General features: G+C 43.7%; 2 protein-coding genes across 2 annotated transcripts; both read left to right on the top strand.

Annotated features, from left to right (window-relative positions):
• The first annotated feature begins 653 nt into the window (after positions 1-653).
• LOC120639106 (paired amphipathic helix protein Sin3a-like) lies at positions 654-1,675 on the top strand. Its single transcript, XM_039915145.1, has 3 exons — positions 654-796; positions 1,033-1,173; positions 1,388-1,675. The coding sequence occupies exons 1-3, from the start codon at positions 720-722 to the stop codon at positions 1,524-1,526; spliced, it is 357 nt and encodes a 118-aa protein (XP_039771079.1). The 5' UTR covers positions 654-719; the 3' UTR covers positions 1,527-1,675.
• Positions 1,676-10,373: 8,698 nt separating this feature from the next.
• Positions 10,374-11,230, top strand: LOC120713274 (paired amphipathic helix protein Sin3a-like). Its single transcript, XM_039999265.1, has 3 exons — positions 10,374-10,462; positions 10,654-10,818; positions 10,912-11,230. The coding sequence occupies exons 1-3, from the start codon at positions 10,374-10,376 to the stop codon at positions 11,024-11,026; spliced, it is 369 nt and encodes a 122-aa protein (XP_039855199.1). The 3' UTR covers positions 11,027-11,230.
• The last annotated feature ends 2,004 nt before the right edge of the window (positions 11,231-13,234 follow it).

Genomic DNA, 13,234 nt, shown 5'->3' with positions numbered 1-13,234 from the left:
CTACATAATTAATATGCTAACAAAAAAGATACTATCAGGTGTACTTGCATCCCTAACTATTAGATTGGTTACATTTTGTTAGTGTTGGTTTAAAAAGAGAGCAATATATACTTGCGGCAGCCAGATGAAAGTATCGATAGGTATGTATGTATCCTTCTGGGTCTTCGCATGTCAGAGTAGTAGTGTTCAGTGTCTTTCTTGTGGCGTCGGCGTCTCGGTGATGAAAAAGCCTCATCTCGGCTGGGTTCTCCGTGCCTGTAATATAGGCTAGTGGTTTTACGGTGGCGTGTCAGCTGTTGAAGGTGGGAAACGGTGAATACCCCGCGCTCAGTGAAAAAGGGAAAAACACGGCCGAAATCCAAGCTCTCCGGTCTGCCTCAGCAAGATGCATGAATCCCCATTCCCCAGTCCACTCCGACGCCGGCGCGGCCGTCTTCCCTTCGCCGCCGCCAGCCGCACGGGCCTCCTCTGCTGTGTCGTCACTCGTCACTCATCGTCAAGTCCGACAGACCAACATCAACTGCCAGCGTTACCATAAAAAAGGCAGGAGCGTGCCATGCGTGTGCGCGGTAGGTGGGCAGTGCGTGGAGTCTCCATCATTATATTACCTGGCGTGGCGTTTAGACTGTCTTCGCAATTCCCCACTTGTGCGGCGCCCCCTTCGTCAAGAGCTCGCCAGTGACTGCGAGGCCAGCGGCCGGGCTGCTCCGACCTAGGAGATGGGGTTCACAGGAAGGCAGAATCGATCCCGGGAGGAGAAGGGCGCGCCCATGGCGCCCCGCGTCCGTAGTCATCAGTCAGTATCCCCCCTCCCCCCCGCGCTCTCTCTCTCTCTCTCTCTCTCTCTCTCCTTTTTCCATGGCTAGCTTGCTTCGTTTCCATGCTAGCAAGATTTGGGGATTTGGTTTCTTTGATTCCAGGAAAGCTTATCCTTTCCTGCGATTTTCTTCTTCTCGGCTATATTTGTTATGATCTAATGGTTCATAAACCCGATCTGTTTATTTTTGCTCGTCGCCGGCCACCGGCCACCAGCCCACCACCACCGCCGGTTCCGGAAGTGACGAACCGACAAGACGCGCTACGCTTCTTGGCGGCCATGAAGCGCGAGCTCGCCGACGAAATACAAAAGTACGACGAGTTCGTCAACGTCCTGGCCGAGTTCAGGAACGGGAGGTCAGTAACAGGAACCATCCTTGCAGATTGATAGACGATGTTATCTTATCGCATATATCTCACATAAGCCGCATGAGAAATTAGTGGCTTCCATCTAACTACTTGTAGTATGTATTGGAGCGCTGTCAACTAGCTAGGTGTTTCATGATAGTTGTATGGATCTCCAGATTCATTTTGTCGGTGACATGGTGTTGCTGTTTGTGGATTATTGCAGAGTGGATACAGTCATGGTGGTTGAGCATGTCAGAGTCCTGCTCGCCGGGCACCCAGATCTCCTCCACGGCTTCGACGAATTCGTGCCATGGGGTTTCAAAATATCTCAGGGTGGACAAGGAGGGCAAAGTGGCATCTGATGGTATCATTGGTACTTGGGCTGGCCTTTGGTTATATTGACTGAATAAAAGTTTTATTCGCTCTCCGCTCTGCTATGTATGGCTAATAAACATTGCTAGCGCTTGATTTCTTTCGTAAGGAACATCAGTGCCCAGTTCTACACCGACAAGCTGCTTGCTTGGATTGTGGAGTATTCAAAATTCTGGGTTTATTTTGACACTTCAGTAGCGTATCTGAAGTTAGTTATGTTTCTATATTCGATCTAGGCATTGTAGGATGCGCGGCAAATAGTTAGTCGTTTGAAATCACTGGTGAGAATATATATAATTGCGAATGTCTTTTAGGACAGGAATACTCCTTTATAGAAAGATCTTACATTACAATTTGTAATGTGAGATGTTTTATGAAGGAATATCCTTCATTCTCCTATGGATAATAAGGCACATGCATACAACAATTGTAACCGATATGAGTAAAACGGGGTGTTTGGATATGTTTGACAATATAGCTCGACTAATAAATGGTAGGATTGACCTTGAATTGTCATGTTCCGCATCGTGTTGGACAAGATTGCACGACACTTACGATATGAATAGTCATCGGGGCATGATTGCGTGTCCATGGCTTTTTCTACACTTGCTATATATATACACCCCATCAGCCATTACTGTTATAGTTGTTAGTGTTAGGGCACTTGATTTGTTTGGAGGGCACAATATATGAATTGAAGACCGGGGAGTCTACATATGCATATCTGAATATTTGTTAGGGCCTGTATATACATCAAAAAGTTCCCTGTTTTTATTTGCAAGGAAGAATATATCAGTTTCTTTAGATTCTTGACTCCAGGGTGTGGGTAAGGAACAAGATTATAGCAGTGTTCCTTTTCTTCTCCTTTGTTGAGCAAGAAAAAAAAAATAGAATGGATGGGATGAACAAACTAGTATGGTGCTGGCTGGTAATAACAGAATCTGAAAGAAAGAAATGGAACTCACTTGCCATCAACACCCGAAATCCGGTCTTCCATTCCATGTTTGGGTATTAATCCTAGCTAGATGACCCATTTTATTTTCATTATCCCAATCTCCATGTTCGGTTAACCAGATATCACAAATTTCTAGATCTTTTAACATCTCCCATGACCGCATGATGCTATTGTTGCATGAGTTCATGACTCGAGCTCACATCAAGTCTTTGATTCATGACTCCAAGCATCCCATATCCGACTCACTAATAGTTGTTGCCAGGCTTGCCATCGCCTAATCACCTATGTCCATCACTTCGCATAATTCCCTGTAATTGGTGTGTCAATCCACCCATATCCACATCCATGCGGAAGCTAAAAAAATAACAAAATAAGTATAGTTTAGGATAGGCATTAATATAATTTTGTAGGGATCGCTAAATGAGTGATGGAACGAGGGTTCAGACATGGACAGAACTCACTATTCAATATCTTAATATATGCTAACTATTACTAATTCTTTTAGCAAATTGTATACTATGACTATGATCAAGGTTTTAAATCTCCGGCTAACACGTTCAACGGTAGAGCTGCCGTTACAGCGTTTAGCGGGCTATAGCCGACATTTAGCAGACTATAGCCGGCTTTAGCGGACTAAATGCCATAGCGTCTAGCCTTCCTAGAAGCTATAGCCGTCTATAGCGAAAGCTATAGCCGGCTATTTAAAACCTTATCTATGATATTTATCAATGCTATTTGCAAATGTAGCAGGATGGAGATTATGCACATTGACTTGTGACATAGAGAAATTATTTTTTGGCATTTTACTTGTGATCCTATGTTTCTTCTATTTTTTATTCCAAAAAAAAACCGCACATGCTCAAGTGATGCGGTGGACAAAGAGTTTGCATCTGGCCTCCTGCTTGCGACTATATTGATCGGGACGTATGCTGAAGATGTGGATACTACTCGAAGGGTGTTTTTGATGATGAAATGCGAGTGGTGCTTTGTGATAATACACAAGTAGGTATGACTACCAAGGTGAGATCGATCAGTTTGTTGCGAATGATTTGTTAAGACCACTGTGATGCTGCAATTTTTGTTTATATAGTGATGTATCATCAATAATATGAAAGGTTAGTATGAAAAATGTGGCCTTCTCCTTCAAACTAATAATATCATTGTGCTAGATATATATTGCTGTGGAAACCATGGATATGGCCAGTATGTAAATTGGAGTTTGCTATATCTAAATTGCACTCCTTTTAGGTATAAGTGCTGGTCAGAACATGAACTCTCAGTGCAAGAAATTACAATGTCCTCTTATCACCATGGGATTCAGCAAGTTTGCTCACACGGCAAAGGTCCTTTTGCACATGTGGCCGGGGCGACAATGATGATTACTTGTCGTGTGGGGCGCATGAGACCCTCGCCGCTTTCCCCAGAGCCTTTTCCTCTTTCCCCACAACACCCTCTTCTTCTTCCTCGCTCCAAGAGGCAGTGTAGAGTGCTAAACCAGGGGGGGGGGGGGTGCTCCGGCAGACGGGATGGGTTACACGGCCAGTTTGAAAGCATGCGCGGGTGGAGGTGCACATGGTATCTCAAGTCCGTGATCCGTGAGTATCTCCTTTGATTTCACCTATCCGTCTTCCTCTCTCTCTCTCTCTCTCTCTCTCTAAACGCAGTATACAGGCTGGTGCTTTTACGGTAGCCTGTCAGCATAGCTGCTAACGGTGTGAAACGTTGAATGTGCGTGTGAACACGGCCGAAATCTCACCGGCGATGAGATGACCGCTCTCGATCCTCTCCACCCTGCTCCCCATCTACTTCAGATGTTCAGCACGGCCACCACCAGTCCAATGCCGCCGCCGGCCCTAGCTCCTCTACCGTGTCGTAAGTCCAACACTAACTGCAGCGCCAACTGTTTCCTGCCAGCTTTACTAGAAATTAAAAGAGGCAGGAGCGTGCTGTGCGTGTGCACGGTGGGTGGGCAGTGCGTGGATTGTCCATCATTGCCTGGCGTCCAGACTGTCTTTATTTGCCCAGCTGCAAACCAGCAATTCCCCACTTATCCTCGCTGGCACTTCGACTGCAGGAAGAGATGGGGTTCACAGGCAGCCTGAAGCGAACCCAGGAGGAGGAGGTGAAGGGCGCGCCCATGGTGTCTCACTCCCGCGTCCATGCTCCGTAAGCAGCTTCGCCCACACCTCCCCACTTTTCCCATGGCTTTCTCGCTCCGGCACGATTATATATAATTGGGAGCTAGTATCTTTGATTCTAGAAAAGCTCGCACGACCGATCTGTGATTTATTTTCTTCTTCATCTTCGGCTTTGTTGTGATCAATCTGATGATTTACATTCCGGATCTTCTTGTTTTTGCCGGGTGCCACCAGCCCACCACCACCTGACATGAGAGTAGTGAGGCCGAACCCGTTGACGACCCCAGACCCGCTCCGCTTCTTGGCGACCATGAAGCGCGAGCTCGCCAACGAGACGCAGAAGTGACGAGTTCATCGACGTCATGGGCCAGTTCAAGGATGGGAGGTCAGTAACGTGATCCATTATATCCTTGCAGATCGATAGATATTATATGTTGCATCATCAGCCACATGAGAAATTAGTGCTTTCCATCTGCCTGCTTGTATTATATGTTGGGGGCGTTGTTCATGGAGTAGTCCTCAACTAGCTGTTTCATGATGGATAATCATCATATGGATTTCCAGAGTGGATACAAGCAGCTTGATTGAGTACGTCACTGTCCTGCCCGCCGGGCACCCAGATCTCCTCCGCGGCTTCAACGAATTCGTGCCATGGGATTACAAAATATCTCATGGACAAGCAGGGCCAAGTGATGGCATCTGATATCTTGGGTTGTTGGATGGGACTTTGGTTGTATTGATCGAAGGTTTTATTCCCTCTCAGTTCTGCTATATATTTATGGCTAAACTTTGCTAGCCCTTTCTTTCGTATGGATCTGTTTGCACATCAGTGCCCAGTTCTACACCGGTACTGTTTGTTTCGATTGTGGAGTATCCATATAATAATTCTGGGTTTGTGTTTTACACTACTCCAGTAGCGTATCTGATGTTAGTTATGTGTCTATATTATTTCATCAAGGTATCGCAGGATGCGCGGGAAATAGTTAGCCATTTGAAATCATTGAATAATAATTGGGAATGTCTTTTAGGACGATAGGAGGATATATATAATCAGGTTGGGAGTCGAGCAGGACGAATGACGACAAGCATAAAAAATGGCAGCGTAAGATCGATCCTTTTTTACGCAGGAGTATTCTTTATTCTCCTATGTTAAGGCAACCGATATTAGTAAAACGATGAATTTTGTTCTACAAAATTTGTCGTGATGCCTAGCGCCCTAGCCTAGAAATATGTCTGTCATTATTGTAGCTCGATCAATAAATTGTAGGACCTGATCTTGAATTGTCACTTTCCGCGTGAAAGGATCGAGGCCCAAGAAGGGGGTTGAATTGAGACTTTTTCAAATTTCTAGAAGGTTCTTAACCTAGACTAGTATTGTTCAATCTACAAATTTGAAACCTAATGACTAGAGCACACTAGCAAAGGATCCTTAGGTAGAAAAACACACTAACATGCTCATTTTGCCTAGGGAAGACCACACTAGCAACAACAAGTCCTAAACAAAGATTCACACTACCATGCAAATTGTCCTAGTCAAACAACAAGCAAACAAGAGCAAGAGCAAGAACACAAGAATTTAATTGCTTGAAGTAAATGCAAAGGACATGAGACAACCGGATTTTTTTCCGTGGTGTCGAGGAGTTGACGCTCCCCCCCTAATCCATGTAGGAGCACCCTCACAAGGGTATTGCTCCCTTGCTTCACCAAAGAGCAAGTGATCACTAAGAATGCTCCTTCTCCATCTCCGGAACGACGAGCTTCACACCGTGTACAAACTTCTCTTCTTGGGGCTCCCACAAACTCCAAGAGCTCACCAAGAACCTTCCGATCACCAAGACCATCTAGGTTCTGTCAAACACCAAGAGTAACAAGCTCCTAAGCCTTCACTTGACCTACACTCAGTTGGCCCTAGCCAAAGCACACTTGCTACACTTGCAAAGGTTGAATTCTTCAAGTGTTTATGCTTTTTGGTCATATCATACTCCGCATAAATGAAGTCTTTATTTGAGTGGTGTAAGCATCTAGGCCCTCAAGGTATGTTTCGGTGATTAATGACAACCATTATTGTGACTAATGAGTTTGTGCAGCTTAATAGATCATTATCGCTCATTTGGTCATATGTCAAAAGAGGCCCCTAAATTTCATTATTCAAAAAGGCGATCTCGGTATTCAACTCAATTATATGTCAAGACTAAGGATCTTTCTAGTCCTAAGTGTCATAAGGATGAGAAGGACACTTAGGTTAGTATAGGTTTTATAGTTTTGTAATGATCGCACTATTAAGAGGGGTTAAGGCCAAATAACTTGAGCATGGACATGGTCAATCAAAAATGGATGCACACTATGGTCACTCAGGTTCCTAGAAGTTCAAATAAGTGGTTTTCAACTTATATCTCAAGAATATTTGGATTTCATTCAAGACTCAAATCAGAAAAGGCAAAATCAGAAAAAGTCTTTAACACCGGTTTAACCGACGCTTTCATTTTTCTATACGTCGGTTAAACGAAGTCAGCAGAGTCTGGACAAGTCAATACACCGGTTAAACCGACGTATTTGAATTTAACGTCGGTGCATTAGTCCAGAGTTGGTTTTTCCAGGGTGTTTCAAGGTTCTATACACCGGTTAAACCGACGCTGTTTGAATTGAGACATCGGTGCAATTGACCAGTGAGATGGTTTTTCCAGGGATTTCTGAAGTTGTACTCACCGGTTAAACCGACGATGATTTTGAGTTAACGTCGGTGCAGTTGTCCAGAGACTTAGTTTTTCAGTTGATCAGTGGACAACTACACTCACCGGTTAAACCGATGATACGTCGGTTAATCTGCCCAAGTTGTAACGGCTAGTTTTCAGAAGGGGCAGTTTACATTCATCGGTTAAACCGATGTTGGCTATTGGAGGATCGTCGGATTAACCGGCGCTACGCAGTTTTCTGGCAGCTTTTCTCCAACGGCTCTATTCGTGTGAGCTGCCTATATATACCCCTCCAATGGGTCATTTTGCACACTCTTAACAACAGACTACATTCATACACTCATACATTGTTGAGAACCACCTTGAGCTTCATCTTCCACATATTTGTTCATTCAATCAATCAAGAAGAAAGACTAAGGACTTGAGTAGAGAGAAGCTTGTGTGCATCCGTTTTTGGTGATCGGTTCTTGCTCAAGTGAAGGCCCTAGCTTGTTACTCTTGGTGATTGGCAGCACCTAGGCGATCTTGGTGATTGAAGGTGTTTCTTCCGGAGCTTGCCAAGGATTGTGGGAGCCCGAAGAAGGTTGTACGGTCACAACGTGGATTAGGGGTGTGTGCCAACACATCGACACCACGGGAAAAAAAATCCGGTTGTCTCTTGCCCACTCTTTACTTTCAAGCACTTACTTTCATGCAATTATTCATGTGCTTGACCTTAGAGATCATAGCTTAGCTCTACCTTGCTTAGTTTCTTATCTAGTTGTTTCCTTGTAAGCTTGTGTAGTTTGTCTAGCTAACCGGTTGGTGAATTGAGCCTTACTAGTTTTGCATAGGTTAAGGTTGCTTTACCTTGTTTTAGAAATTTGAAAAGGCCCAATTCACCCCCCTCTTGGTCCATCGATCCTTACAAGTGGATAAACTGGAAGCGACACGCGCGGGAAAAGATTTGGTTTGTTTCAACGGGTAGGGGAGAATATTCTTTTAGGATAGTATTTATGCTTTATGTGCACACAATTGAAGTCTCCGGTCGAGCTTGACAAATAGGAAGCGACAAATGTGGTAACATCCTAATGGGAATTTTTCCCAAATTGTTGTTCTTAAATTGTGGTTGGAGTTTCTTAATAACCAATGCTTCTAGACCTAGAACGGATATCGTGATCTGTTCTGGTGTTTCTGTTCTTACCGCGTGTTGTCTATTGCGCCAACGCAGATATGCATGCATTCAAATACTGGTGTGTTGATTGCAGATCGATAAGAATACGGGTGTTCTGCGGTAGAGTTCATGTATTAGGAGGAGGTTTTGTTACAAGTCACAATTCACAATACAATAAAGGAAGACTTTAAAAATAGAGTTGAATGATAGGCACTAGGGTCAAGGATTAACTGTCCCACAGTTTACACCCAGGAACCACACGTCAAGGTGTGTATTGACAGTTTCTTCAACCTGTAAGCTTATTGTTGGCTATCTTTCACGTTTGTAGACAATAACCATAAAATATAGGCATTGTTTTACCAAATGGATGTTCCCAACCATTAAGGAGTCATGACAAATAAACAATTCACTTAGCTTGTGTGGCCAACCATTAAGGAGTCATGACAAATAAACTATTCACTTAAAGGTCATCCAGCAATAGGTGCAAGCTTAAAGGGCATCCACTGGTTACTTCAAAAGAAAAGTATTCCTTTCCCAATCACAATTGCTGTGTATGTGAGCTCGTAATTAAGGAAGGTAAGTGCGAGGCAAGAGATTGCAAGTTCGAATCCCATCCACTGGACGCGTGTGTGTGGGCCTCCTTCCGGGTTTAAAATATTTCTTTTGGACGCGTGAAGCTTTGGTACCTGGTGGTGTTTCCACCCGGTACTAAAGGAGGACTTTAGTACCGGGTAAATTATCCGGTGATGAAAACTGAGGCTTTTAGTGTCGGTCTCGTAGTATTGTTTGAAGAACCAGTACCTATGGCTCTTTTCAACCAGTATGTATGGCCCTTTTTCGCAGTAGTAGTGTCACAGGCCTACCAATGTGACTAAGAGTATAAGTTGGATTTCATCATTTTAAAAATATCATTTTGTGGTTGGTTTTATAAATAAACAAAAAAATGAAACTTCACTTTGTTTACCGGTTGATGAATAGATATCACTACTGAGAACTGCCCCAATTCCCAAAAAAGACAACTTATCCGGTTGAATGACATATAAAGTGAACTAAATTGAATGACATAGGAAAAAGACTTCCTTTTTATGGATGGACTTCTTTCTTATACGAGGATTGACTCCTTTAAATTTACTCTAATAATATGAAAAGATAATGATTATTACCTAATATATTTATTTATTTTATTTTCACATGATTCAAAATTTAAACTCAGTACAAACATAAAATTCTGCGGCACAAGCACCTCTAATAGCTAAGGGTACATTGGACATTTGACCTCTCCAATTAATTTATGAAAAATAGGATGGATCTGTTTTCCCAAATATTTTCCAAAATAGCTTCAGCTCCACCAGAGAAGCCGCCTCTAGAGGAGCTGGAGCCGGAGTTGTTTTTGGAGGAGCTGAAGCCCAACCAAACATACCCTTTGTATCTACAGCCTCATGTACATTGATGAAAAGTGGTTTTACATGACAAGGAAGAAGAACCAAACTTGTCATTGACACCTGATGACGTAGAGCAGTAGAGGGGGAAAAAATTTCATTGACTATGTTATGTTTTAGGGGTGGGATTAATTGCAGTATTTATATATGTACATTAAATTTACAGGCTATCAGATGTTACTCCCCATAGGAATCCTGACTGAGCCCAGCCGTCAGAGGACCCAGTCTACTCTTAGCCGTTAGGTGGCCAGGCCAAGAGCACAAGAGGACAAAAGGCATGACTCATCGCTGCACGAGTGGTATGTTAGGTGGCCAGGCCGACCACGGCGTCCTTTATTGCTTGCTGTATCATAAGCGCACAAGAACCTCCGTGCCTCAATTCCCCACTGTAAAAAAAAAAAGACGGCAACTCCATAGCTAGGAAGGCTGCCGGTGTCCCATTCCCAGCAGTGCGAGAGGATGGACTACTCCAATGGCGGCCAGAAGCGCGCGAGGGAGGAGGAGGATGGCTCGCCTATGGCGCCAGAGTCCCAGCGTCGCGGCAATCCGTGAGTTGCTACTTGCTAGTTTCTCCCTTGATTCCATCACCCTCTCTCTAATCTGTCTCCCATGGCTTCGTTATTCTGGTCTTGAGACTCAGAAATTAAAGCTACAATTTTTCTATGATTTGCTAATTCGCCCGTCTCGTGTTCGATCTAATGGTTCGTCGACCCGATCTGTTTTCCTTTTCGTCAACTAGGAGGCCGGCGCCGCCACTACCTGTAGACTGGCCGGCGCCGCCGCTGCTGGCGCCCACCGATGATAGATGGATCGAGTTCCTCCTGGCTGCGGAGTCTGAGTTCGCTGGCAAGCCTGGCTACTTCCGGGACTTCCGTGCCGTCATGCGCGGGTTCAGGCTCGGGGCGTGAGTGACAATTGCTAGCTCTGGCTTCCATCCGTGGGATTAGTTCATGACTTTACGTGGGCTCATTTTTGGTATATTTGTGTGGGATTTCAGCTTCGGAGTCGACGGCCTGGTTAGCCACCTGCAACAACTGTTCCGGGGGCATCCCAATCTCATCCGCACGTTCAACGCCTACCTGCCAAGGGGATACCAGCTCCGGGACAACTAGCAAGGTGATGCTGATGCTGCCTAAGTGTGGTAAACCTAATAAGTGGATTCATCCGTGCCGGTTCTGTACTTCTGTGTTCTGCCAGTAGTTGTGTGATCCCAAATCCGGACTGTGTTCACTATCCTGTGTTTTATTCGCTCTTGGAATGAAAGGGACCTGAGATCATATTTTGTTTGCTTCATATTGAGACGCAAGTTCCTTCCAGGTGTTTTAGGTTGCACGTGACAAGTAGATTTTGCTCTTTGCGCGTTTGCCCCTATTTTGTCCATTGAATAGGGGAAAATTCACATTGACTTGTGAATAATAAGAGTAAAATCATAATTACACTTCAAAATAGGGGCAGGGACACATATACCCCTTTTCTTTTATCTCCTCGCCTCTAGCCCCCTTTTTTCCGCATATATATAGCTCTGAATTCTATTCCATCAATACTGTGCATGCCGAGAAGTAATGCAAGCAGCTTAAAAAAAATATTACGGTTAAGGATCGAACTGGGCAAATTATGCGTGATTGAAAGCTAAGCATTTTTCTCGAGAGAAAGATAGATGACTGAATAGACCTTATGGATGGTCGTGGAACATATATATATAAGCTACTCTTCAATTTACCAATAACGAAGATTTTTTCAGACCAGTTTAAATTTGGGAAATAAATCAGATCAAGTTGTCACAAGAAGTTCCTCTGGGCTCCTCAAACAATGTTTTAACTGTACATGTTCGAAAAAAGTCAGAACTTGCTAGTACTTGGTAGGTAAATATTTTCTTTACTTTCAGAATTTGAGTAGGTATATAATTGGGTTCAGCTGTGGAAATACTGGTCCTACTTCAGTTCAGGGTCATTTTACTATGGGAAACTCGATCTTTGCCGAGTGCTAAACCTTTGCCGAGTGTATTTTTTTTCGGAAAATATACTCGGCAAATAAGGTCTTTGCCGAGTGTCATACAAAAAACACTCTGCAAAATAAATACACTCGGCAAAGAGATCTTTGCCGAATGTATTATTTTTGGCACTCATCAAAGATGAGAGTTTACCTATGGTTTTTTTTACACTCGGCAAAGAATTAAGTTTTTCCACTTCCAACCTCAAAACATTTTGAATCAGGTCAAATTTGAAATGCAGTTGATTCAAATAATGGAATACAACAAGTAGAAAATTATATTCATGTTATCTAGTCTAGTTTGAGGCCTTACCCATGAAATGAAAAGAAATTTTGAACATCTTGTTCAAGAAATATGACCCCTAACATGTGTCCGAATGATTTTTAAATTCTAAAAAAAGCAAATGAAGTCTGAAAATTATGAGCAAGGGTTTAGGAAAATTATGAGCTAGATTTGTCATAATGTGATGGTATCATACATGGAGGCTGTGATAAAAAGTTGAGAAGATTTAGCACATTTTGTCGTAGCGATGTTTATAAAATCGAAACATGCAAGAAGTATATGTGTGATTGTATGTGAGAGAGTTAGTGGATGTATTTTTCGATTACAAACCTTTTTATATGATCTGATATGAAAAAAAATTATACCAAAGTCGTACAACTCCACGAAATATAAAAACTTGTAGTTTTCAACTTTTATATTTGAGATTGTTTAATACTTCAAAATGTCATTATAAGTTATCTAATTTGAAATTATAAATGTTAAAACTTCCAAATGACTCCGGATATAAATAAGTTCTATACAGAAGTTGTAGAGCTCGACGAGATCTAAAACTTTGTAGTTTACAACTTTATCATTTGAACTCATTTCCATGTATTAAAACGCATTGGAAGGCAGTTAAAGAAACACACTTACCACATTATCAATCCAAGGCTTTAAAATTGAGCTCTCCCATTGGTCCAAACATCATGAGCCGGATCATCCCCCTCTCTCCTCCCATGTCAAAGCTGTCGGCCTCCTCCTCCTCCTCTCTCTCTCTCTCATCCCGCTCTCTCTCTCTCCCTCTCTCGGGTCGTCTGCTGGCTGGGCCACCTCCTTGATGATGATGATGATGTGGGCGGCAGCGGCGATATCGGGGCCCAAGTCGGCGAGAGCTCCCCGATCACTTTCCTCTCGGGCCCTCTCCCTCCATCTCCCTCTCGCGGCACCTCTCCTCCCCCTTCCGCACACCCCTCACCGCAATAGATCGACCGGTGAGGAGGGGCGGTGGGGCGAGGAGCGGGCCAATGGCGGCCAGCCGGTGTGGGAGCGACGGCCGACTAGTGGGACC

This window comes from Panicum virgatum, chromosome 6K (genome assembly GCF_016808335.1).
Source record: "Panicum virgatum strain AP13 chromosome 6K, P.virgatum_v5, whole genome shotgun sequence".
Classification (NCBI taxonomy): domain Eukaryota; kingdom Viridiplantae; phylum Streptophyta; class Magnoliopsida; order Poales; family Poaceae; genus Panicum; species Panicum virgatum.
Note: the sequence above shows the minus strand (reverse complement) of the source record. Positions and strands in the feature narration are given on the sequence as shown.